Raw genomic sequence first — 27,690 nt, 5'->3', positions numbered from 1 at the left:
GTGTGTGTGGCCTGGGTTGAAGCTGGGAGCAGATTGCAGATCGGACTCAAGAGGGTATATGAGAAGGGGGTGTCGCTGCTTTTCACGTGATTTTGGCCGCCTCCTCCCCATGTCCCATCATGCTTAGGGCCACATGCAGCCAGGTAGTTAGCAGTGGGGGAGGCCGGTGACCTGACTCCACCAGGAAGTAACGCCAAGCCACCTCCTGCCCCCATGCTTTTACAGGGGAGGGCCTTGTGAGGAAATTGACAATTGGACTGAAGTGCAGGTGGGGGGGGGGGGGGGGGTGGGGGGGGTGGGGGGGGGGGGTCATCATGATGTGGGGCAGAGAGCCAAAAGGACAGAGGGCTTCATCAACGGCAACTACAACAGCAGTGCTAGTGTCTTCTGTGTGAGATTAGTGGCAGAGTGGAGAGGTCAGAGGTCAACGAGGGCTCTAAGACAAGGAGTGCAGAAGTAGTGGTTCCCAAAAGAGTTCAGTCATTTTCTCCCAATTCAGACTCTCCCCAAGTCCCTCACTTCCAAAAATGTCACAGTTTTTTTTCAGTCAGGATTTTGAGTGTGTAATATGCATACAATGTCACAATGTGTGTTTAGCCTGTTAATATCCTGTGAGCCGCAGTACCCGGAGGCCTTCTGAAGGGGGCGGTAGTGTTTATATGAGTGCGGTGCTGCCCGTGCTGCTGCAGCTGTTGTTGCGGTTGGTGTTGCGTCGGGACAGGTTGGGCGTGGCCATAAGTGGGTAGCGTTCATCAGGACAGCCGTACTGCAGCAGCGTGTCAACACACTCCTGGCTGCTGGCCTGCCGTGCGTACGCCAGCGCGCTGTTACCGTGGGCGTCCCTCGCCATCAGATCCACCCCGTACTGGAGAGAGGAGAGAGGGATGGGGAGAGAGCAGAGAGGGATGTGGAGAGGAGAGAGGGATGGGGAGAGAGCAGAGAGGGATAGGGGAGAGGAGAGAGGGATGTGGAGAGGAGAGAGGGATGGGGAGAGAGCAGAGAGGGATAGGGGAGAGGAGAGAGGGATGTGGAGAGAGCAGAGAGGGATAGGGGAGAGAGGGATGTGGAGAGGAGAGAGGGATGGGGAGAGAGCAGAGAGGGATAGGGGAGAGGAGAGAGGGATGTGGAGAGGAGAGAGGGATGGGGAGAGAGCAGAGAGGGATAGGGGAGAGGAGAGATGGATGTGGAGAGGAGAGAGGGATGGGGGAGAGAGGGATGGGGGATGGGGGAGAGAGGGATGGGGGATGGGGGAGAGAGGGATGTGGAGAGGAGAGAGGGATAGGGGAGAGGAGAGAGGGATGGGGGAGAGAGCAGAGATGAGTGAGGGGGATGAGGGAGAGAGGGGGATGAGGGAGATGAGGGAGAGAGGGGGATGAGGGAGAGAGGGGGATGGGGAGAGAGGGGGATGAGGGAGAGAGGGGGATGAGGGAGAGAGGGGAGAGGGGGATGAGGGAGAGAGGGGGATGAGGGAGATGAGGGAGATGAGGGAGAGAGGGGGATGGGGAGAGAGGGGGATGAGGGAGAGAGGGGGATGGGGAGAGAGGGGGATGGGGAGAGAGGGGGATGGGGGAGATGAGGGAGAGAGGGGGATGAGGGAGAGAGGGGGATGAGGGAGAGAGGGGGATGGGGAGAGAGGGGGATGGGGGAGATGAGGGAGAGAGGGGGATGAGGGGGATGAGGGAGAGAGGGGGATGAGGGAGAGAGGGGGATGGGGAGAGAGGGGGATGAGGGAGAGAGGGGGATGAGGGAGAGAGGGAAAGATAGAGTAAGTTATTTGACATGGCAACATCTTGGTCTATAGACAACACTCAGGGTGAGGAACCATGGACGTGAAAGATCCTGTTGGTATTGCCCTCTCTCTCACCCAGATGAGGAGCTGTGTGATGACCACGTTGCCCTTGCGGCACGCCAGGTGAAGGGCGGTTCGTCCGTCTCCCTCGCCACACGTCTCGTTGACTTGCTCCCGCGAGCCGTGAGCCAGGAGCAGGATGACGCAGCGCAGGTCCTCCTCGGCCGTGGCCCTCAGCAGCTGCTGGCCCAGGGATAGGTCCACCCCCGAGAGCGACGCCAGGAACAACCTCTGCTCGTACTTAGCCCGGATCCAACGCTCACGCTCCTCCCTGAGAGAGACATATACAGACTAGTGGTTAAGAGGAACGTTCAGGATCTTAACATCATGTGATGTTACCTTCTCCACGTGTTCATCTAGTCACACTCCTCCATGGAAAAGGAACACATAGGACAGAAGAGGGATGTTCACCATAGTTCTACTTCACCTAGCAGTGTGGATATCTGCTGACTGTTACAGGGATACCTGCTGACTGTTACAGGGATACCTGCTGACTGTTACAGGGATACCGGCTGACTGTTACAGGGATACCTGCTGACTGTTACAGGGATACCTGCTGACTGTTACAGGGATACCGGCTGACTGTTACAGGGATACCGGCTGACTGTTACAGGGATACCTGCTGACTGTTACAGGGATACCGGCTGACTGTTACAGGGATACCGGCTGACTGTTACAGGGATATCTACTGACTGTTACAGGGATACCTACTGACTGCTACAGGGATATCTACTGACTGTTACAGGGATATCTACTGACTGTTACAGGGATATCTACTGGGTCTCTTTGGGAACCACAGGACCATTCTTAGCAAGAGCCTTGAGATCAGATGGTAAAAAAGTGAATGGAAGAGTGGGTTAACTAGGACTGGGTTAACTAGGAGTGGGTTTACTAGCCTAATCTGTGAAGGAGAAAGACACCATGTTAACCCCATAGCCGAGAGAGAGACCAGGAGAGAGACCAGGAGAGAGACCGAGAGAGAGACCAGGAGAGAGACCAAGAGAGAGACCAGGAGAGAGACCAGGAGAGAGACCAGGAGAGAGACCAGGAGAGAGACCAGGAGAGAGACCAGGAGAGAGACCAGGAGAGAGACCGAGAGAGAGACCAGGAGAGAGACCGAGAGAGAGACCAGGAGAGAGACCAGGAGAGAGACCAGGAGAGAGACCAGGAGAGAGACCGAGAGAGAGACCAGGAGAGAGACCAGGAGAGAGACCAGGAGAGAGACCAGGAGAGAGACCGAGAGAGGGGGGGTTAGCGGGGCAGTGTGAGTACAGAGTGGTAACAGTTTCCAGCCACTCAATCTAATCCTGTGATGTGATAGCGCTAATCTCTCCCTAATCCCCGCCATGTAAACACAGCCTTTCAGCCCAATTGGGATTATCCATGCATCAATCCTCCTGTTAGAAAGGAGAGGAACCACAGTGGCCTGGGGGGAGGATAGAGGAGGGACAGGAGTGAGGATATAGAGCTGTCCTGTACCCCTAGAAACAACAGTCCCCCTCAGGGGGTCCTGGGTCCCCCACTAACCAGGATATGGAGAACACAGTATAGTGGAACCTCACTGCTAGCTCACTTCCTCTGTAATGACCTACCCTGGGTGGAGGGTTAGGCCTGAGAGAGAGCATTACATACACACACCAGGGGAGAGAGAGAGAGGGACTGAGAAAGACAGAGAGATGGATATACACTACCAGTCAAAGATTTAGACACATCTACTCATTCAAGGGTTTTTTCTTTATTGTTACTATTTTTACATTGTAGAATAATAGTCAAGACATCAAAACTATGGAAACAAAAAAGTGTTAAACAAAATCAAAATATATTTTATATTTCAGATTCTTCAAAGTAGCCACCCTTTGCCTTGATGACTTTGTACACGCTTGGCATTCTCTCAACCAGCTTCACCTGGAATGCTTGAAGGAGTTCCCACATATGCTGTGCACTTGTTGGCTGCTTTTCCTTCACTATGCGGTCCAACTCATCCCAAACCATCTCAATTGGGTTGAGGTCGGGTGATAGTGGAGGCCAGGTTATCTGATGCAGTACCCCATCACTCTCCTTCTTGGTCAAATAGCCCTTACACAGCCAAGAGGTGTGTTGGGTCATTGTCCTGTTGAAAAACAAATGATAGTCCCACTAAGCGCAAACCAGATGGGCTGGCATATCGCTGCAGAATGCTGTGGTAGCCATGCTGGTTAAGCGTGCCTTGAATTCTAAATAAATCACAGACAGTGTCACCAGCAAAACACCCCCACACCACCTCCTCCATGCTTCACGGTGGGAACCACACACCTACTCTGCATCTCACAAAGACAAGGCGGTTGGAACGAAAAATCTCAAATGTGGACTCATCAGACCAAAGGACAGATTTCCACCGGTCTAATATCCATTGTTCGTGTTTCTTGGCCCAAGCAAGTCTCTTATTCTTATTGGTGTCCTTTAGTAGTGGTTTCTTTGCAGCAATTTGACCATGAAGGCCTGATTCATGCAGTCTCCTCTGAAAAGTTGATGTTGAGATGTGTCTGTTACTTGAACTCTGAAGCATTTATTTGGGCTGCAATTTCTGAGACTGGTAACTCTAATGAATTTATCCTCTGCAGCAAGAGGTAACTCTGGGTCTTCCTTTCCTGTGGCGGTCCTCATGAGAGACAGTTTCATCATAGCGCTTGGTTTAAGCGACTGCACAAAGTTCTTGAAGGCCCAGATTGACTGACCTTCATGTCTTAAAGTAATGATGGACTGTCATTTCTCTTTGCTTATTTGAGCTGTTTTTGCCATAATATGGACTTGGTCTTTTACCAAATAGGGCTATCTTCTGTATACCACCTCTACCATGTCACAATGCAACTGATTGGCTCAAAGGCACTGAGGAAAGAAATTCCACAAATTAACTTTTAACAAGGCATACCTGTTAATTGAAATGCATTCCAGGTGACTACCTCATGAAGCTGGTTGAGAGAATGCCAAGAGTGTGCAAAGCTGTCATCAAAGCAACAAAGGGTGTCTACTTTGAAGAATCTCAAATATATTGTGATTTGTTTAACACCTTTTTGGTTACTACATGATTCCATATGTGTTATTTCATAGTTGTGATGTCTTTACTATTATTCTACAATGTAGAAAATAGTACAAATAAAGACAAACCCTTGAATAAGTAGGTGTGTCCAAACTTTTGACTGGTACTGTATGTAGAGTGTGAATCAAACATTTCCATATCCCCTCCTACTGTTCGTGCACTGCTTTTCAATACCTTTTTAACACTGCCAAAGATTTGGAATTTTGTTGAGACCCTCAAATTCAACAAAGCCAATGACAGCAACCTAGTCACCCACCAGAGGTTTCTGACCCACTGTCTGGGAACCACTTAGGACAGGTCATGAAATGCTGGCTTCTCAAGGCAACAGGACAGTCTATGGACTGCCTCTATGTTGACAGGTCTGTGGTGTAGGGATAACTAAGTTGCCTCGTCAGCCATAACAGAAGATGAGTGATGAGACCTTAAGGTGTCTCAGAGGGTTAACCTCAAACAGACCCATTGACGGAAATAATTACAAATTAGCTACGTGTGGAGGGTCTCGCTCTCTCTCTCTCTCTCTCTGCAGGAGAAAGCGTTTTATCTGAGCGCGAGGAGGGCAGACGGACGGATGATAAGAATAGTCAATCAATAGCCCTGGGGATCGATGCCCTGCGACATCCTTCTTAATCAAAGCCTCGGCAACGGGATGACTGGGCTCAACCCCCCGGCAACGATTTCCTTTTTCTTCAAACCACTGCAACCGTGGCTGAGCATCCTCTCACACACACACACACACACACACACACACACACACACACACACACACACACACACACACACACACACACACACACACACACACACACACACACACACACACACACACACACACACACACACACACACACACACACACACACACATCTAGCTAATATCAAAATGTTAGAAATGAGTTTCTGGCTAAACTTGACTCAAAGTAGCTATAGGCCAGGAAGGAGGATGTTCATTCACTAACTTGTGTGGTTATACAGAAAGGATGGAGGGAGGGGGAGAGAGACAGAGAGAAGGAGGGGGGACAGACAAATACAACTAGTTTTAGAGGTGTGGGAACCCAGTAGAATCTCATTAACTCTCTCCCCAGAGAATAGACTCACTGGGTTGCGTTTGGTTATGTGTGTGTGTTTGAGGGGGTGTAACCTAGGTATGGGGGCCTGCCTTCCATATTACCCTCTCTGGTCGGGGGCTAGCCTAGCAGGACGGAATGTCCCTGGTCTTCCTGCCTGTCCCGGGGAGAGAGTGAGGAGGCTGGGCGGAGGTACACGGGCCAGAGCCCCAGGACAAAGCCCCAGGGAGGGGTGGGGCAGGGAGGGTCTCGGCAGGGGCCTGGGCCCTTGTCTCTCTGGGTATGTGTGGAGGAAATACGGAGGCAGCACTTCACTGCTTCCTGGCACGCATGCCTTCCCCAGAGGACAGAGTTGCTATGGCTGGAGTCTGGGCCTTCCCCAGAGGATAGAGTTTTTATGGGCTGGAGCCTGGGTCTTCTCCAGGATAGATTTTATGGGCTGGAGCCTGGGTCTTCTCCAGGATAGATTTTATGGGCTGGAGCCTGGGTCTTCTCCAGGACAGAGTTGTTATGGGCTGGAGCCTGGGTCTTCTCCAGGACAGAGTTGTTATGGGCTGGAGCCTGGGTCTTCTCCAGGACAGAGTTGCTAAGGGCTGGAGCCTGGGTCTTCTCCAGGACAGAGTTGTTATGGGCTGGAGCCTGGGTCTTCTCCAGGACAGAGTTGTTATGGGCTGGAGCCTGGGTCTTCTCCAGGACAGAGTTGTTATGGGCTGGAGCCTGGGTCTTCTCCAGGACAGAGTTGCTAAGGGCTGGAGCCTGGGTCTTCTCCAGGACAGAGTTGTTATGGGCTGGAGCCTGGGTCTTCTCCAGGACAGAGTTGTTATGGGCTGGAGCCTGGGTCTTCTCCAGGACAGAGTTGTTATGGGCTGGAGCCTGCGTCTTCTCCAGGACAGAGTTGTTATGGGCTGGAGCCTGGGTCTTCTCCAGGACAGAGTTGCTAAGGGCTGGAGCCTGGGTCTTCTCCAGGACAGATTTTATGGGCACACACACACACACACACACACACACACACACACACACACACACACACACACACACACACACACACACACACACACACACACACACACACACACACACACACACACACACACACACACACACACACACGAGGTGGTCAGGCGCCATGTTGGACACAATGTGAACAGACACACTCAGGGTGCGTTGGTGACAGCACAGCATTGTAAGGGAGAAGATGAACTGTCCATATTCACACATGATCACAGGATGGATGTCCACCCCTGCTACAACGGCCTCCACAACACATGACACAACACCCCCCACTGACTTAGGTAATGAAACACAATAACACTAAAGTGTTGTTTCCAACACTGGTGGTAAACCCTACTGACAAGCACATGACATTATCTCCTCCCTGAATACAAAGAATAAATCCAATATTAAGTGTTGTGACTTTCCAACTCACATTTGGTGTTCATCTTGAAGGGCATTAAGGGTTAGCATGCTACCATTATCCTCTGGTTAGAGTATTGAGAGCAGTTTGGAAACTAGAAAGGCTAATTGGACTAATTAGCTACTCAGAAAGGCTCTCTGACAATAGCTGGGGAGGGCGGTGTGTGTGCCTGAGGGTTCTCCCTCCCTCCCTCCCTCCCTCCCTCCCTCCCTCCCTCCCTCCCTCCCTCCCTCCCTCCCTCCCTCCCTCCCTCCCTCCCTCCCTCCGTGTGTCTAAGAGAGGTACCTGTCTGACTGGAGCTCACTGTTCCACCATGTTTGTCTCACTTATCACATTGGATTAGGGGATCGGCTGTAGCACTATGGAGATAATTAAGCATAGGTCCTGCTCAGACAGACTGACAGGGACACACACACTCCCCACAACCCCTATTCTCTCTCACCACCTACAGCAAATGCTTAAAAAGGGAACAGGAAGGGGGGAGTGTGTGTGTGTGTGTGTGTGTGTAAATAATAATCCCAGGCGGCAGATTTCCGAGCCAGTCTAATTAAACACTACAGGTCATGCCAGCGAGGGCTCCAACATGTCCGAACGCAATGAGCCTTTCACAAGAAATGCCCCCTGACCACAACACACACTCCAACGTTTCCCATTAGTGCAGTCATGTGAGATGACAGTAATACATTATTATCATGATAATGACTTAGGTAAATACATTCCACCCTGAGAGAGAGGAACCCCATACATGTATAACCTTGTTTGCGCTCTCTGTACTGTAGGTTGAGAAACAGTGGTGAACGGTAAATACATGGCGGTGTGTGTTAGTGTGTGTTACAAGCCTCAGTTAAACCCATGACAAACCCCTTGGTTAATATAACAGCGGGCTGGTTTGACTGACAGCTTCATTAGCCTGTGTTAGGTTGTTAGCGGGACTGTTTACTTCCACCGCCGCAGCGCAGGAGAGGAGCGACAGTGGGGTTCTATTGCCGTTGGAAACAGTGGGGTGAGGAATGTGCTTGTTTGGGGTTACCCGGGGATAAACAGGGGGGCCGGTGTCAGTCTCTGACTCTCATCTGGGGCCAACTGGAGACAGGAGCCGAAGAATAGATATGTCATTTCCTGCCTCTTTTAGGTGCATGAGTCTGTGTTTGTATTATTCCTGTGTGTGTGTGTGTGTGTGTGTGTGTGTGTGTGTGTGTGTGTGTGTGTGTGTGTGTGCGTGCGCTGGTTCTCCCTGGCCAGTCTCTTTGTTGCAGTGTGTTTACACACAGGCCCAGTAGTTTCCTGTCTCCCCCAGACCCCCAGGCAGAGCCCCGTCTGATTGGTCAACTCTGACAGCCGTCCACTACACTGGGCCGTCCGACCGTGACTGGTCACCAGCTGCTCTCCACTGCCACTACGACCAGGGGGAGGGAGGGGGTCTACGACCCCAACATAGACCCTGGATACAAGACTCACAGTCCCAGATCCTTATAAATCAGAAAAATATTCATTATCTACCATTACGGTATTATCAAATGATCATTTATATTTGATGGCTATTGTTGCCTATTAAAGTGATTCAATTATTTTGACACGCAGTGATTCATTAAGTGACAAAATAGTGTCGTTGTTTTCCACCTAAAATGAAGTTGACCTTATTACCAATGTCCAAAATTACCAGCATTATCATAACTGTCATCACCAGCATCATGATCATTTCCAGTTTCATTACCATAAAGTGCTGTTATTCGATGCCCTCCAACAACATCATTCCTCAACATTATCATCTTTATCTCTTAACAAAGAGAGAAGACATCCTTGTTAACATACAAAATAACATCCATATCATATTCCCATTCTAACAGCGTGGTGCTGGGTCTGATCTGCACTGTGAGACGTGTGGACCTCAGGAATACCACAACCATTCTAACAGCGTGGTGCTGGGTCTGATCTGCACTGTGAGACGTGTGGACCTCAGGAATACCACAACCATTCTAACAGTGTGGTGCTGGGTCTGATCTGCACTGTGAGACGTGTGGACCTCAGGAATACCACAACCATTCTAACAGCGTGGTGCTGGGTCTGATCTGCACTGTGAGACGTGTGGACCTCAGGAATACCACAACCATTCTAACAGTGTGGTGCTGGGTCTGATCTGCACTGTGAGAAGTGTGGACCTCAGGAATACCACAACCATTCTAACAGCGTGGTGCTGGGTCTGATCTGCACTGTGAGACGTGTGGACCTCAGGAATACCACAACCATTCTAACAGCGTGGTGCTGGGTCTGATCTGCACTGTGAGACGTGTGGACCTCAGGAATACCACAACCATTCTAACAGTGTGGTGCTGGGTCTGATCTGCACTGTGAGACGTGTGGACCTCAGGAATACCACAACCATTCTAACAGCGTGGTGCTGGGTCTGATCTGCACTGTGAGACGTGTGGACCTCAGGAATACCACAACCATTCTAACAGTGTGGTGCTGGGTCTGATCTGCACTGTGAGACGTGTGGACCTCAGGAATACCACAACCATTCTAACAGCGTGGTGCTGGGTCTGATCTGCACTGTGAGACGTGTGGACCTCAGGAATACCACAACCATTCTAACAGTGTGGTGCTGGGTCTGATCTGCACTGTGAGACGTGTGGACCTCAGGAATACCACAACCATTCTAACAGCGTGGTGCTGGGTCTGATCTGCACTGTGAGACGTGTGGACCTCAGGAATACCACAACCATTCTAACAGCGTGGTGCTGGGTCTGATCTGCACTGTGAGACGTGTGGACCTCAGGAATACCACAACCATTCTAACAGTGTGGTGCTGGGTCTGATCTGCACTGTGAGACGTGTGGACCTCAGGAATACCACAACCATTCTAACAGCGTGGTGCTGGGTCTGATCTGCACTGTGAGAAGTGTGGACCTCAGGAATACCACAACCATTCTAACAGCGTGGTGCTGGGTCTGATCTGCACTGTGAGACGTGTGGACCTCAGGAATACCACAACCATTCTAACAGCGTGGTGCTGGGTCTGATCTGCACTGTGAGACGTGTGGACCTCAGGAATACCACAACCATTCTAACAGCGTGGTGCTGGGTCTGATCTGCACTGTGAGACGTGTGGACCTCAGGAATACCACAACCATTCTAACAGCGTGGTGCTGGGTCTGATCTGCACTGTGAGACGTGTGGACCTCAGGAATACCACAACCATTCTAACAGCGTGGTGCTGGGTCTGATCTGCACTGTGAGACGTGTGGACCTCAGGAATACCACAACCATTCATTACAGAATGGAACAGTGGCAGAGAAGTGAGAGGAACCAGGTTGGACTGAAGTCATCAGTCAGTGACACACACACACACACACACACACACACACACACACACACACACACACACACACACACACACACACACACACACACACACACACACACACACACACACACACAGCGTTGTCAGTCAGTCAGTGAGTGAGCAGAGTGACCCTCTCCTTTGGCCTAATTAGCCCTCTCTAATTCAGCTCGTTAGGACTCGTTACAACTCATTAGGGTTCCACTGACTCCCAGGTAATGAGGTCTGACAGGAGGAATCTGTCACCTGGACAGCTCCCCCAGTACAACCTGAGGAGACTAAGACCAGGGTGAGATCACCAGACCATACACACAGGCTCCCATACAGAGAGGAGAGAGGTAGTCACTAGAGGGAACAACACATACAGAGAGGTAGTCACTAGAGGGAACAACACATACAGAGAGGTAGTCACTAGAGGGAACAACACATACAGAGAGGTAGTCACTAGAGGGAACAACACATACAGAGAGGTAGTCACTAGAGGGAACAACACATACAGAGAGGTAGTCACTAGAGGGAACAACACATACAGAGAGGTAGTCACTAGAGGGAACAACACATACAGAGAGGTAGTCACTAGAGGGAACAACACATACAGAGAGGTAGTCACTAGAGGGAACAACACATACAGAGAGGTAGTCACTAGAGGGAACAACACATACAGAGAGGTAGTCACTAGAGGTAACAACACATACAGAGAGGTAGTCACTAGAGGTAACAACACATACAGAGAGGTAGTCACTAGAGGGAACAACACATACAGAGAGGTAGTCACTAGAGGGAACAACACATACAGAGAGGTAGTCACTAGAGGGAACAACACATACAGAGAGGTAGTCACTAGAGGGAACAACACATACAGAGAGGTAGTCACTAGAGGGAACAACACATACAGAGAGGTAGTCACTAGAGGGAACAACACATACAGAGAGGTAGTCACTAGAGGGAACAACACATACAGAGAGGTAGTCACTAGAGGGAACAACACATACAGAGAGGTAGTCACTAGAGGGAACAACACATACAGAGAGGTAGTCACTAGAGGGAACAACACATACAGAGAGGTAGTCACTAGAGGGAACAACACATACAGAGAGGTAGTCACTAGAGGGAACAACACATACAGAGAGGTAGTCACTAGAGGGAACAACACATACAGAGAGGTAGTCACTAGAGGGAACAACACATACAGAGAGGTAGTCACTAGAGGGAACAACACATACAGAGAGGTAGTCACTAGAGGGAACAACACATACAGAGAGGTAGTCACTAGAGGGAACAACACATACAGAGAGGTAGTCACTAGAGGGAACAACACATACAGAGAGGTAGTCACTAGAGGGAACAACACATACAGAGAGGTAGTCACTAGAGGGAACAACACATACAGAGAGGTAGTCACTAGAGGGAACAACACATACAGAGAGGTAGTCACTAGAGGTAACAACACATACAGAGAGGTAGTCACTAGAGGTAACAACACATACAGAGAGGTAGTCACTAGAGGGAACAACACATACAGAGAGGTAGTCACTAGAGGGAACAACACATACAGAGAGGTAGTCACTAGAGGGAACAACACATACAGAGAGGTAGTCACTAGAGGGAACAACACATACAGAGAGGTAGTCACTAGAGGGAACAACACATACAGAGAGGTAGTCACTAGAGGGAACAACACATACAGAGAGGTAGTCACTAGAGGGAACAACACATACAGAGAGGTAGTCACTAGAGGGAACAACACATACAGAGAGGTAGTCACTAGAGGGAACAACACATACAGAGAGGTAGTCACTAGAGGGAACAACACATACAGAGAGGTAGTCACTAGAGGGAACAACACATACAGAGAGGTAGTCACTAGAGGGAACAACACATACAGAGAGGTAGTCACTAGAGGGAACAACACATACAGAGAGGTAGTCACTAGAGGGAACAACACATACAGAGAGGTAGTCACTAGAGGGAACAACACATACAGAGAGGTAGTCACTAGAGGGAACAACACATACAGAGAGGTAGTCACTAGAGGGAACAACACATACAGAGAGGTAGTCACTAGAGGGAACAACACATACAGAGAGGTAGTCACTAGAGGGAACAACACATACAGAGAGGTAGTCACTAGAGGGAACAACACATACAGAGAGGTAGTCACTAGAGGGAACAACACATACAGAGAGGTAGTCACTAGAGGGAACAACACATACAGAGAGGTAGTCACTAGAGGGAACAACACATACAGAGAGGTAGTCACTAGAGGGAACAACACATACAGAGAGGTAGTCACTAGAGGGAACAACACATACAGAGAGGTAGTCACTAGAGGGAACAACACATACAGAGAGGTAGTCACTAGAGGGAACAACACATACAGAGAGGTAGTCACTAGAGGGAACAACACATACAGAGAGGTAGTCACTAGAGGGAACAACACATACAGAGAGGTAGTCACTAGAGGGAACAACACATACAGAGAGGTAGTCACTAGAGGGAACAACACATACAGAGAGGTAGTCACTAGAGGGAACAACACATACAGAGAGGTAGTCACTAGAGGGAACAACACATACAGAGAGGTAGTCACTAGAGGGAACAACACATACAGAGAGGTAGTCACTAGAGGGAACAACACATACAGAGAGGTAGTCACTAGAGGGAACAACACATACAGAGAGGTAGTCACTAGAGGGAACAACACATACAGAGAGGTAGTCACTAGAGGGAACAACACATACAGAGAGGTAGTCACTAGAGGGAACAACACATACAGAGAGGTAGTCACTAGAGGGAACAACACATACAGAGAGGTAGTCACTAGAGGGAACAACACATACAGAGAGGTAGTCACTAGAGGGAACAACACATACAGAGAGGTAGTCACTAGAGGGAACAACACATACAGAGAGGTAGTCACTAGAGGGAACAACACATACAGAGAGGTAGTCACTAGAGGGAACAACACATACAGAGAGGTAGTCACTAGAGGGAACAACACATACAGAGAGGTAGTCACTAGAGGGAACAACACATACAGAGAGGTAGTCACTAGAGGGAACAACACATACAGAGAGGTAGTCACTAGAGGGAACAACACATACAGAGAGGTAGTCACTAGAGGGAACAACACATACAGAGAGGTAGTCACTAGAGGGAACAACACATACAGAGAGGTAGTCACTAGAGGGAACAACACATACAGAGAGGTAGTCACTAGAGGGAACAACACATACAGAGAGGTAGTCACTAGAGGGAACAACACATACAGAGAGGTAGTCACTAGAGGGAACAACACATACAGAGAGGTAGTCACTAGAGGGAACAACACATACAGAGAGGTAGTCACTAGAGGGAACAACACATACAGAGAGGTAGTCACTAGAGGGAACAACACATACAGAGAGGTAGTCACTAGAGGGAACAACACATACAGAGAGGTAGTCACTAGAGGGAACAACACATACAGAGAGGTAGTCACTAGAGGGAACAACACATACAGAGAGGTAGTCACTAGAGGGAACAACACATACAGAGAGGTAGTCACTAGAGGGAACAACACATACAGAGAGGTAGTCACTAGAGGGAACAACACATACAGAGAGGTAGTCACTAGAGGGAACAACACATACAGAGAGGTAGTCACTAGAGGGAACAACACATACAGAGAGGTAGTCACTAGAGGGAACAACACATACAGAGAGGTAGTCACTAGAGGGAACAACACATACAGAGAGGTAGTCACTAGAGGGAACAACACATACAGAGAGGTAGTCACTAGAGGGAACAACACATACAGAGAGGTAGTCACTAGAGGGAACAACACATACAGAGAGGTAGTCACTAGAGGGAACAACACATACAGAGAGGTAGTCACTAGAGGGAACAACACATACAGAGAGGTAGTCACTAGAGGGAACAACACATACAGAGAGGTAGTCACTAGAGGGAACAACACATACAGAGAGGTAGTCACTAGAGGGAACAACACATACAGAGAGGTAGTCACTAGAGGGAACAACACATACAGAGAGGTAGTCACTAGAGGGAACAACACATACAGAGAGGTAGTCACTAGAGGGAACAACACATACAGAGAGGTAGTCACTAGAGGGAACAACACATACAGAGAGGTAGTCACTAGAGGGAACAACACATACAGAGAGGTAGTCACTAGAGGGAACAACACATACAGAGAGGTAGTCACTAGAGGGAACAACACATACAGAGAGGTAGTCACTAGAGGGAACAACACATACAGAGAGGTAGTCACTAGAGGGAACAACACATACAGAGAGGTAGTCACTAGAGGGAACAACACATACAGAGAGGTAGTCACTAGAGGGAACAACACATACAGAGAGGTAGTCACTAGAGGGAACAACACATACAGAGAGGTAGTCACTAGAGGGAACAACACATACAGAGAGGTAGTCACTAGAGGGAACAACACATACAGAGAGGTAGTCACTAGAGGGAACAACACATACAGAGAGGTAGTCACTAGAGGGAACAACACATACAGAGAGGTAGTCACTAGAGGGAACAACACATACAGAGAGGTAGTCACTAGAGGGAACAACACATACAGAGAGGTAGTCACTAGAGGGAACAACACATACAGAGAGGTAGTCACTAGAGGGAACAACACATACAGAGAGGTAGTCACTAGAGGGAACAACACATACAGAGAGGTAGTCACTAGAGGGAACAACACATACAGAGAGGTAGTCACTAGAGGGAACAACACATACAGAGAGGTAGTCACTAGAGGGAACAACACATACAGAGAGGTAGTCACTAGAGGGAACAACACATACAGAGAGGTAGTCACTAGAGGGAACAACACATACAGAGAGGTAGTCACTAGAGGGAACAACACATACAGAGAGGTAGTCACTAGAGGGAACAACACATACAGAGAGGTAGTCACTAGAGGGAACAACACATACAGAGAGGTAGTCACTAGAGGGAACAACACATACAGAGAGGTAGTCACTAGAGGGAACAACACATACAGAGAGGTAGTCACTAGAGGGAACAACACATACAGAGAGGTAGTCACTAGAGGGAACAACACATACAGAGAGGTAGTCACTAGAGGGAACAACACATACAGAGAGGTAGTCACTAGAGGGAACAACACATACAGAGAGGTAGTCACTAGAGGGAACAACACATACAGAGAGGTAGTCACTAGAGGGAACAACACATACAGAGAGGTAGTCACTAGAGGGAACAACACATACAGAGAGGTAGTCACTAGAGGGAACAACACATACAGAGAGGTAGTCACTAGAGGGAACAACACATACAGAGAGGTAGTCACTAGAGGGAACAACACATACAGAGAGGTAGTCACTAGAGGGAACAACACATACAGAGAGGTAGTCACTAGAGGGAACAACACATACAGAGAGGTAGTCACTAGAGGGAACAACACATACAGAGAGGTAGTCACTAGAGGGAACAACACATACAGAGAGGTAGTCACTAGAGGGAACAACACATACAGAGAGGTAGTCACTAGAGGGAACAACACATACAGAGAGGTAGTCACTAGAGGGAACAACACATACAGAGAGGTAGTCACTAGAGGGAACAACACATACAGAGAGGTAGTCACTAGAGGGAACAACACATACAGAGAGGTAGTCACTAGAGGGAACAACACATACAGAGAGGTAGTCACTAGAGGGAACAACACATACAGAGAGGTAGTCACTAGAGGGAACAACACATACAGAGAGGTAGTCACTAGAGGGAACAACACATACAGAGAGGTAGTCACTAGAGGGAACAACACATACAGAGAGGTAGTCACTAGAGGGAACAACACATACAGAGAGGTAGTCACTAGAGGGAACAACACATACAGAGAGGTAGTCACTAGAGGGAACAACACATACAGAGAGGTAGTCACTAGAGGGAACAACACATACAGAGAGGTAGTCACTAGAGGGAACAACACATACAGAGAGGTAGTCACTAGAGGGAACAACACATACAGAGAGGTAGTCACTAGAGGGAACAACACATACAGAGAGGTAGTCACTAGAGGGAACAACACATACAGAGAGGTAGTCACTAGAGGGAACAACACATACAGAGAGGTAGTCACTAGAGGGAACAACACATACAGAGAGGTAGTCACTAGAGGGAACAACACATACAGAGAGGTAGTCACTAGAGGGAACAACACATACAGAGAGGTAGTCACTAGAGGGAACAACACATACAGAGAGGTAGTCACTAGAGGGAACAACACATACAGAGAGGTAGTCACTAGAGGGAACAACACATACAGAGAGGTAGTCACTAGAGGGAACAACACATACAGAGAGGTAGTCACTAGAGGGAACAACACATACAGAGAGGTAGTCACTAGAGGGAACAACACATACAGAGAGGTAGTCACTAGAGGGAACAACACATACAGAGAGGTAGTCACTAGAGGGAACAACACATACAGAGAGGTAGTCACTAGAGGGAACAACACATACAGAGAGGTAGTCACTAGAGGGAACAACACATACAGAGAGGTAGTCACTAGAGGGAACAACACATACAGAGAGGTAGTCACTAGAGGGAACAACACATACAGAGAGGTAGTCACTAGAGGGAACAACACATACAGAGAGGTAGTCACTAGAGGGAACAACACATACAGAGAGGTAGTCACTAGAGGGAACAACACATACAGAGAGGTAGTCACTAGAGGGAACAACACATACAGAGAGGTAGTCACTAGAGGGAACAACACATACAGAGAGGTAGTCACTAGAGGGAACAACACATACAGAGAGGTAGTCACTAGAGGGAACAACACATACAGAGAGGTAGTCACTAGAGGGAACAACACATACAGAGAGGTAGTCACTAGAGGGAACAACACATACAGAGAGGTAGTCACTAGAGGGAACAACACATACAGAGAGGTAGTCACTAGAGGGAACAACACATACAGAGAGGTAGTCACTAGAGGGAACAACACATACAGAGAGGTAGTCACTAGAGGGAACAACACATACAGAGAGGTAGTCACTAGAGGGAACAACACATACAGAGAGGTAGTCACTAGAGGGAACAACACATACAGAGAGGTAGTCACTAGAGGGAACAACACATACAGAGAGGTAGTCACTAGAGGGAACAACACATACAGAGAGGTAGTCACTAGAGGGAACAACACATACAGAGAGGTAGTCACTAGAGGGAACAACACATACAGAGAGGTAGTCACTAGAGGGAACAACACATACAGAGAGGTAGTCACTAGAGGGAACAACACATACAGAGAGGTAGTCACTAGAGGGAACAACACATACAGAGAGGTAGTCACTAGAGGGAACAACACATACAGAGAGGTAGTCACTAGAGGGAACAACACATACAGAGAGGTAGTCACTAGAGGGAACAACACATACAGAGAGGTAGTCACTAGAGGGAACAACACATACAGAGAGGTAGTCACTAGAGGGAACAACACATACAGAGAGGTAGTCACTAGAGGGAACAACACATACAGAGAGGTAGTCACTAGAGGGAACAACACATACAGAGAGGTAGTCACTAGAGGGAACAACACATACAGAGAGGTAGTCACTAGAGGGAACAACACATACAGAGAGGTAGTCACTAGAGGGAACAACACATACAGAGAGGTAGTCACTAGAGGGAACAACACATACAGAGAGGTAGTCACTAGAGGGAACAACACATACAGAGAGGTAGTCACTAGAGGGAACAACACATACAGAGAGGTAGTCACTAGAGGGAACAACACATACAGAGAGGTAGTCACTAGAGGGAACAACACATACAGAGAGGTAGTCACTAGAGGGAACAACACATACAGAGAGGTAGTCACTAGAGGGAACAACACATACAGAGAGGTAGTCACTAGAGGGAACAACACATACAGAGAGGTAGTCACTAGAGGGAACAACACATACAGAGAGGTAGTCACTAGAGGGAACAACACATACAGAGAGGTAGTCACTAGAGGGAACAACACATACAGAGAGGTAGTCACTAGAGGGAACAACACATACAGAGAGGTAGTCACTAGAGGGAACAACACATACAGAGAGGTAGTCACTAGAGGGAACAACACATACAGAGAGGTAGTCACTAGAGGGAACAACACATACAGAGAGGTAGTCACTAGAGGGAACAACACATACAGAGAGGTAGTCACTAGAGGGAACAACACATACAGAGAGGTAGTCACTAGAGGGAACAACACATACAGAGAGGTAGTCACTAGAGGGAACAACACATACAGAGAGGTAGTCACTAGAGGGAACAACACATACAGAGAGGTAGTCACTAGAGGGAACAACACATACAGAGAGGTAGTCACTAGAGGGAACAACACATACAGAGAGGTAGTCACTAGAGGGAACAACACATACAGAGAGGTAGTCACTAGAGGGAACAACACATACAGAGAGGTAGTCACTAGAGGTAACAACACATACAGAGAGGTAGTCACTAGAGGGAACAACACATACAGAGAGGTAGTCACTAGAGGGAACAACACATACAGAGAGGTAGTCACTAGAGGGAACAACACATACAGAGAGGTAGTCACTAGAGGGAACAACACATACAGAGAGGTAGTCACTAGAGGGAACAACACATACAGAGAGGTAGTCACTAGAGGGAACAACACATACAGAGAGGTAGTCACTAGAGGGAACAACACATACAGAGAGGTAGTCACTAGAGGGAACAACACATACAGAGAGGTAGTCACTAGAGGGAACAACACATACAGAGAGGTAGTCACTAGAGGGAACAACACATACAGAGAGGTAGTCACTAGAGGGAACAACACATACAGAGAGGTAGTCACTAGAGGTAACAACACATACAGAGAGGTAGTCACTAGAGGGAACAACACATACAGAGAGGTAGTCACTAGAGGGAACAACACATACAGAGAGGTAGTCACTAGAGGGAACAACACATACAGAGAGGGAAGAGGGAACAACACATACAGAGAGGTAGTCACTAGAGGGAACAACACATACAGAGAGGTAGTCACTAGAGGGAACAACACATACAGAGAGGTAGTCACTAGAGGGAACAACACATACAGAGAGGTAGTCACTAGAGGGAACAACACATACAGAGAGGGAAGAGGGAACAAGGTACACATGGTACCACAGAAAGAAGAGGCAGACAGACAGAACAGCTGTAAAATAGAGAGCAGATAGATACTATTGTCTTACAAGGTAAAAATACCCTAGACCCCCCCCAAAACAAGGGGTCTGAAATCAATTCCACTTTGGTCGTTAGCTGCCCTTGGATAGTCACAGATAATTAAGCTCTGCGCTTTTTATGATGAGCAGATTAGTGTCTCTGTTACTGGGCCTTTGCCTGGCCTGATACTGCTCCCTGATTGGCTGGCTGGGGGGAAATGGGCAAAGCTGATGGGAAGTGCCCTCAGCTGGATCACAATGCTCCAGTAGTGGCATGAAGAGCAGAGAGAGAGGAAAGGAGGGAGGTAGGGGAGAAGGGGAGAGAGAGAGAGAGAGAGGGGAGAGAGAGGGGAGGAGATCGAGGGAGGGAGGGAAGGAGGAGAGAGAGAGAGAGAGAGAGAGAGAGAGAGAGAGAGAGAGAGAGAGAGAGAGAGAGAGAGGGGAGGGGAGGGAGGAAGGTTGGGAGGGAGGGGGAGAGAGAGAGGGGAGGAGATCGAGAGAGGGAGGGAAGGAGAGAGAAGGGGAGGGAGGAAGGGAGGGGGAGAGGGGGAAGGAGAGAGGGGGAAGGAGAGAGAGAGGGAGGTGAAGGTAGAGAGAGGGGGAGGGAGGAAGGGAGGGGGAGAGGGGGAAGGAGAGAGGGGGAAGGAGAGAGAGAGGGAGGTGAAGGTAGAGAGAGGGGGAGGGAGGAAGGTGAGGGGGAGAGAGGGAGAGACAGAGTACGCTCCAGTAGTGGCATACAGAGCAGATAAGAGGGGAAAGGTCAAGAGGGAGAGAAGGGAGAAAGGGAGGAAGGGAGAGAGAGAGCGAGAGGTAAGGGAAAGGGGAGAGATAAAGGGGGACAGTGCCTGGCTGAGCACAAACCTGGCTGCCTACCTACCTTGTGACCCGACCAGGAAGTCCTGAGAGAGTCCAGACCCATTGACATTTCTGTTCATATTAGCCCCGATGCAGATGAGTGGGATTAGAAGGTGTTTTAACGGACATTTTAACCCCTTTTCTGAAGCTTCTCACAGGGGACCTGGCTGAAACAGAACAGTTTCACAGCTCCAATGGTGCATATCGTCACCCTCCCAGAAACAGTCACGTCATTACGGCTCAGATTCAAGTGTTTTCAATCGCAGAGGATCTTTTTATTTCCAAGTATTCATATTTCTCAACTAAGTTAAGGACAGCACATAGGCCTGCTGCATGTAGACATCACTCTTTATGGGACAATCAAATGAACGAAATGGATAGATACATTACAGAAACAGATAAATACAGCCTGTCTAGGTTTCAGACATAATTAACTTGATCTCATTTCCAAACGATCAAACAGTGGGATTATTCTATTAAATTGGGAGTAAATAAGGCATTTCTTTTCAATTAGCCCCTGCTAGATCTGTTATGGTCTGTTTAAAATGTTTACCAGCCAAGGTCTGTACTAACAGTGAACCAATTCAGTCTGAACACATTACCAAGACAACAAGGAGAACTCGCTTTTCATGAGCAATCTGCGGACAAATACGGCAATTACAGAAAGGCCTAGCTACCTACCACTTCACTTATTATCCATATACAGACTAATCTGTGCTTCAGGAATTGGAATATGAGAGAGAGATAATACAGAGACAAAGGGAGAGAGAGAGAGAGAGAGAGAGAGACAGAGACACAGATAGAGAGATAGAGGGAGAAAGAGAGAGACACACAGACAGAGGGAGAGAGAGAGACAGACACAGACAGAGGGAGAGAGGGAGAGAGAGAGACAGAGACACAGATAGAGAGATAGAGGGAGAAAGAGAGAGACACACAGACAGAGGGAGAGAGGGAGAGAGAGAGACAGACACAGACAGAGGGAGAGAGACAGAGAGGGAGAGAGAGACACACAGACAGAGGGAGAGAGGGAGAGAGAGAGACAGACACAGACAGAGGGAGAGAGACAGAGAGGGAGAGAGAGACAGAGAGGGAGAGAGAGACAGAGGGAGAGAGACAGAGGGCGAGAGAGAGACAGAGGGCGAGAGAGAGACAGAGGGCGAGAGAGAGACAGACAGAGGGAAAGAGAGACAGACAGAGGGAAAGAGAGACAGACAGAGGGAGAGAGAGACAGAGGGAGACAGACAGAGGGCGAGAGAGAGAGACAGAGGGAGAGAGAGAGACAGACAGAGGGAGAGAGAGACAGAGGGAGAGAGAGAGACAGACAGAGGGAGAGAGAGACAGAGGGAGAGAGAGACAGAGGGAGAGAGAGACAGAGGGAGAGACAGACAGAGGGCGAGAGAGAGACAGACACATATTATTATGCATTTCTTCATTATTAAATTGGGGGATGAAACCCTAGATGAGGTCATCTCGTTGACCAGATCATCTGATGATAAATAATAGACCCTTAGTCTGCCCTTATTAGCATCCCTCCTCACGACGACTGCATCCAGCCTGGGATGAATGGCTCTCTGATTGGCTCGTCAGCCAGTTTAATGTCAATAGTAAATTGGAAGCCTTGTTAACCTAGTTGGGGACAGGATTACGGGGAGAGATAGTAAGCAGCCAGTCATGTAAAAATGAATGTCTATCAGGGTCTAATTTAATCAAGGGCAGCTCCCTTTTACAGAGGAATTAGAATGTAGGAAGCCAATTATTTTCAACGTTTACGCTGTGGTCCCTGCCTGTCAGATAAGTGTGTATGTGTGTGTGTGTGTGTGTGTGTGTGTGTGTGTGTGTGTGTGTGTGTGTGTGTGTGTGTGTGTGAGAGAGAGAGAGAGAGATTTTTTTAAATGCAGGACATCACAGGGAATAGCTGGCTCCTATCAGAGGGATAAAGATGATGCTGTGGGATGGAGGGAAGGACCAGCTAGTTAACTAACAGATTAAACAGAGCTCACCAAGAGGGAAGGACCAGCTAGTTAACTAACAGATTAAACAGACCTCACCAAGAGAGAAGGACCAGCTAGTTAACTAACAGATTAAACAGACCTCACCAAGAGGGAAGGACCAGCTAGTTAACTAACAGATTAAACAGACCTCACCACGAGGGAAGGACCAGCTAGTTAACTAACAGATTAAACAGACCTCACCAAGAGGGAAGGACCAGCTAGTTAACTAACAGATTAAACAGACCTCACCAAGAGGGAAGCCCCAGCTAGTTAACTAACAGATTAAACAGACCTCACCAAGAGGGAAGGACCAGCTAGTTAACTAACAGATTAAACAGACCTCACCAAGAGAGAAGGACCAGCTAGTTAACTAACAGATTAAACAGACCTCACCAAGAGTGAAGGACCAGCTAGTTAACTAACAGATTAAACAGACCTCACCAAGAGGGAAGGACCAGCTAGTTAACTAACAGATTAAACAGACCTCACCAAGAGAGAAGGCCCAGCTAGTTAACTAACAGATTAAACAGACCTCACCAAGAGGGAAGGACCAGCTAGTTAACTAACAGATTAAACAGACCTCACCAAGAGGGAAGCCCCAGCTAGTTAACTAACAGATTAAACAGACCTCACCAAGAGGGAAGGACCAGCTAGTTAACTAACAGATTAAACAGACCTCACCAAGAGAGAAGGACCAGCTAGTTAACTAACAGATTAAACAGACCTCACCAAGAGGGAAGGACCAGCTAGTTAACTAACAGATTAAACAGACCTCACCAAGAGAGAAGGACCAGCTAGTTAACTAACAGATTAAACAGACCTCACCAAGAGTGAAGGACCAGCTAGTTAACTAACAGATTAAACAGACCTCACCAAGAGGGAAGGACCAGCTAGTTAACTAACAGATTAAACAGAGCTCACCAAGAGGGAAGGACCAGCTAGTTAACTAACAGATTAAACAGAGCTCACCAAGAGGGAAGGACCAGCTAGTTAACTAACAGATTAAACAGACCTCACCAAGAGAGAAGGACCAGCTAGTTAACTAACAGATTAAACAGACCTCACCAAGAGGGAAGGACCAGCTAGTTAACTAACAGATTAAACAGACCTCACCAAGAGGGAAGGACCAGCTAGTTAACTAACAGATTAAACAGACCTCACCAAGAGAGAAGGACCAGCTAGTTAACTAACAGATTAAACAGACCTCACCAAGAGGGAAGGACCAGCTAGTTAACTAACAGATTAAACAGACATCACCAAGAGAGAAGGACCAGCTAGTTAACTAACAGATTAAACAGACCTCACCACGAGGGAAGGACCAGCTAGTTAACTAACAGATTAAACAGACCTCACCAAGAGAGAAGGACCAGCTAGTTAACTAACAGATTAAACAGACCTCACCAAGAGGGAAGGACCAGCTAGTTAACTAACAGATTAAACAGACCTCACCAAGAGGGAAGGACCAGCTAGTTAACTAACAGATTAAACAGACCTCACCAAGAGGGAAGGACCAGCTAGTTAACTAACAGATTAAACAGACCTCACCAAGAGAGAAGGACCAGCTAGTTAACTAACAGATTAAACAGACCTCACCAAGAGGGAAGGACCAGCTAGTTAACTAACAGATTAAACAGACATCACCAAGAGGGAAGGACCAGCTAGTTAACTAACAGATTAAACAGAGCTCACCAAGAGGGAAGGACCAGCTAGTTAACTAACAGATTAAACAGACCTCACCAAGAGTGAAGTACCAGCTAGGTAAAACCTGTTGGGGATACCCCTTCCCGTTCGGATACCGATTACGGGATTGCTAGACAACGCGCGAAATTCAAAACAGAATAAATCGAATAATTTAAATTTCTCAAACAATCAACTATCTTACACCCTTTGAAAGATAAACATCTCCTTAATCTAACCACGTTGTCCGATTTCAAAAAGGCTTTACGGCGAAAGCATAAAGTTAGATTATGTTAGGACAGTACATTGAAAATAGCTGTGTGTAATGTTTTGTCAATGCAAAGACAGGAGTCACCAAAAGCAGAAAACCAGCTAAAATGATGCACTAAACTTCGACAATCTTCACCAGATGACACTCCTAGGACATTATGTTAGACAATACATGCATTTTTTGTTCTATCAAGTTCATATTTATATCCAAAAACAACATTTTACAGTGGCGGTGAAATTCAGAAAATATTTTCCCTCAAATGCTGCCGGTGAATCAGCGCTACAATTGACAAAATTACTATTCGAAAACATTGGTAAATTATAATATTGTCATTCAAAGAATTATAGATTAACATCTCGTGAATGCAACCGCATTGCCAGATTTCAAAATAACTTTACTGGGAAATCACACTTTGCAATAAACTAGGTGCTATGCTAAGAAAAATAGGCTAGGCAATACATGTTAGCGCCATCTTGGAACCATCTAAAATCAAATATACTATTGTAAATATTCACTTACCTTTGATTATCTTCATCAGAAGGCACTTCCAGGAATCCCAGGTCCACAACAAATGTAGTTTTGTTCGAAAAAGTTAATAATTTATGTCCCAATAGCTCCTTCTTGTTAGCGCGTTCTGTAGGCTACTCAAAATGTACCGAAGCCCGCGGGACTTGTCGCCACGAAAGAGCAATTTTTTTTTATTTACGTTTGTTCAAACATGTCAAACGTTGTATAGCATAAGTCTTTAGGGCCTTTTTCAATCAGAACTTCAATAATATTCAAGCCGGATGATTGCATTGTCTTATAAAACGTTTCGGAAAGAAATTGTCCCCACACGCATGCGCGTCATAGTAGACATGGCCATCCGCCTATGACCAACTTTCCAGGCCTCTCGTTCGGTCAGTTTTTACAGGAGAACACTCAAACCACTTTGTAAAGACTGTTGACATCTAGTGGAAGCCTTAGGAAGTGCTAAATGAATCCTAACTCACGGTGTGTCTCATAGGCAAAGTGTTGAAGGTGATTCCACAAATCAGATTTCCACTTCCTGCATGGAATCTTCTCAGGTTTTGGCCTGCCATATGAGTTCTGTTATACTCACAGACACCATTCAAACAGTTTTAGAAACTTTAGAGTGTTTCCTATCCAAATCTAATCTAAATAGACCTCACCAAGAGAGAAGGACCAGCTAGTTAACTAACAGATTAAACAGACCTCACCAAGAGGGAAGGACCAGCTAGTTAACTAACAGATTAAACAGACCTCACCAAGAGGGAAGGACCAGCTAGTTAACTAACAGATTAAACAGACCTCACCAAGAGGGAAGGACCAGCTAGTTAACTAACAGATTAAACAGACCTCACCAAGAGGGAAGGACCTGCTAGTTAACTAACAGATTAAACAGACCTCACCACGAGGGAAGGACCAGCTAGTTAACTAACAGATTAAACAGACCTCACCACGAGGGAAGGACCAGCTAGTTAACTAACAGATTAAACAGACCTCACCAAGAGGGAAGGACCAGCTAGTTAACTAACAGATTAAACAGACCTCACCACGAGGGAAGGACCAGCTAGTTAACTAACAGATTAAACAGACCTCACCAAGAGGGAAGGACCAGCTAGTTAACTAACAGATTAAACAGACCTCACCAAGAGGGAAGGACCTGCTAGTTAACTAACAGATTAAACAGACCTCACCACGAGGGAAGGACCAGCTAGTTAACTAACAGATTAAACAGACCTCACCACGAGGGAAGGACCAGCTAGTTAACTAACAGATTAAACAGACCTCACCAAGAGGGAAGGACCAGCTAGTTAACTAACAGATTAAACAGAGCTCACCACGAGGGAAGGACGAGCTAGTTAACTAACAGATTAAACAGACCTCACCAAGAGGGAAGGACCAGCTAGTTAACTAACAGATTAAACAGACCTCACCACGAGGGAAGGACCAGCTAGTTAACTAACAGATTAAACAGACCTCACCAAGAGGGAAGGACCAGCTAGTTAACTAACAGATTAAACAGACCTCACCACGAGGGAAGGACCAGCTAGTTAACTAACAGATTAAACAGACCTCACCAAGAGGGAAGGACCAGCTAGTTAATTAACAGATTAAACAGACCTCACCACGAGGGAAGGACCAGCTAGTTAACTAACAGATTAAACAGACCTCACCACGAGGGAAGGACCAGCTAGTTAACTAACAGATTAAACAGACCTCACCAAGAGGGAAGGACCAGCTAGTTAACTAACAGATTAAACAGACTTCACCAAGAGGGAAGGACCAGCTAGTTAACTAACAGATTAAACAGACCTCACCAAGAGGGAAGGACCAGCTAGTTAACTAACAGATTAAACAGACTTCACCAAGAGGGAAGGACCAGCTAGTTAACTAACAGATTAAACAGACCTCACCAAGACCCAGGCCACCTACAGCTCTTCGTCTGGGACAGCACTCACAGGCAGCACGCACAAAAGCTTACGCGCACACACTCTAAAGTGTGCACACACACATCCAAGCAAACGCACACAGAGAGCCCCAGCACACCTCTACCCTGGGGGATAATTATCCTGTGTGGGCCCCTGTCCCCTCTGGTCCCTGGGGCCCAATCCCACCGCTTTCTGGAGGGTGGGCCTCACCCCCCCACACCTGCACCCCGGTCCAGATTAAAAGCCCTGTCTGGTCTAATTTGAAATCTGTTACCACTGCCCTTTCTTAGGGGAACAAGACTAATCTATTCCCATAAAGGCTTATCTCTGTTCTCTCTCCCCTCCGTGAGACACGCTGGGCCTTCTGTTGAATTATTACTAGCTGGACATTTGTCATGAGGCGTGCTGATGTTAAGTGTGTCGTAGGGCTGGGCGCTGAGGAGCTGGTCGTGTGTCTGTGGAATGATGGCGTGCCTGGGATGGATGGCTGTTTTTCTCTCGTTCCCTCCA

General features: G+C 47.6%; 1 protein-coding gene across 8 annotated transcripts in view; it reads right to left on the bottom strand.

Annotated features, from left to right (window-relative positions):
- Nucleotides 1-277: 277 nt before the first annotated feature.
- Nucleotides 278-27,690, bottom strand: part of agap1 (ArfGAP with GTPase domain, ankyrin repeat and PH domain 1) — a 318,347-nt gene continuing 290,934 nt past the window's right edge. For all 8 annotated transcript variants that reach the window (XM_082963618.1, XM_082963619.1, XM_082963617.1 and 5 more), the window contains 2 exons: nucleotides 1,865-2,120; nucleotides 278-865 (listed from right to left, as the gene is read on the bottom strand). In XM_082963618.1, the coding sequence (XP_082819744.1) occupies nucleotides 656-865; nucleotides 1,865-2,120 (466 nt within the window). In that variant the 3' untranslated portion in view covers nucleotides 278-655. The remainder of the gene's footprint in view (nucleotides 866-1,864; nucleotides 2,121-27,690) is intronic.

This window comes from Salmo salar, chromosome 17 (assembly GCF_965601325.2).
Source record: "Salmo salar chromosome 17, fSalSal1, whole genome shotgun sequence".
Taxonomy (NCBI): Eukaryota; Metazoa; Chordata; class Actinopteri; order Salmoniformes; family Salmonidae; genus Salmo; species Salmo salar.
This window is presented reverse-complemented; position numbering and strand designations above follow the sequence as displayed.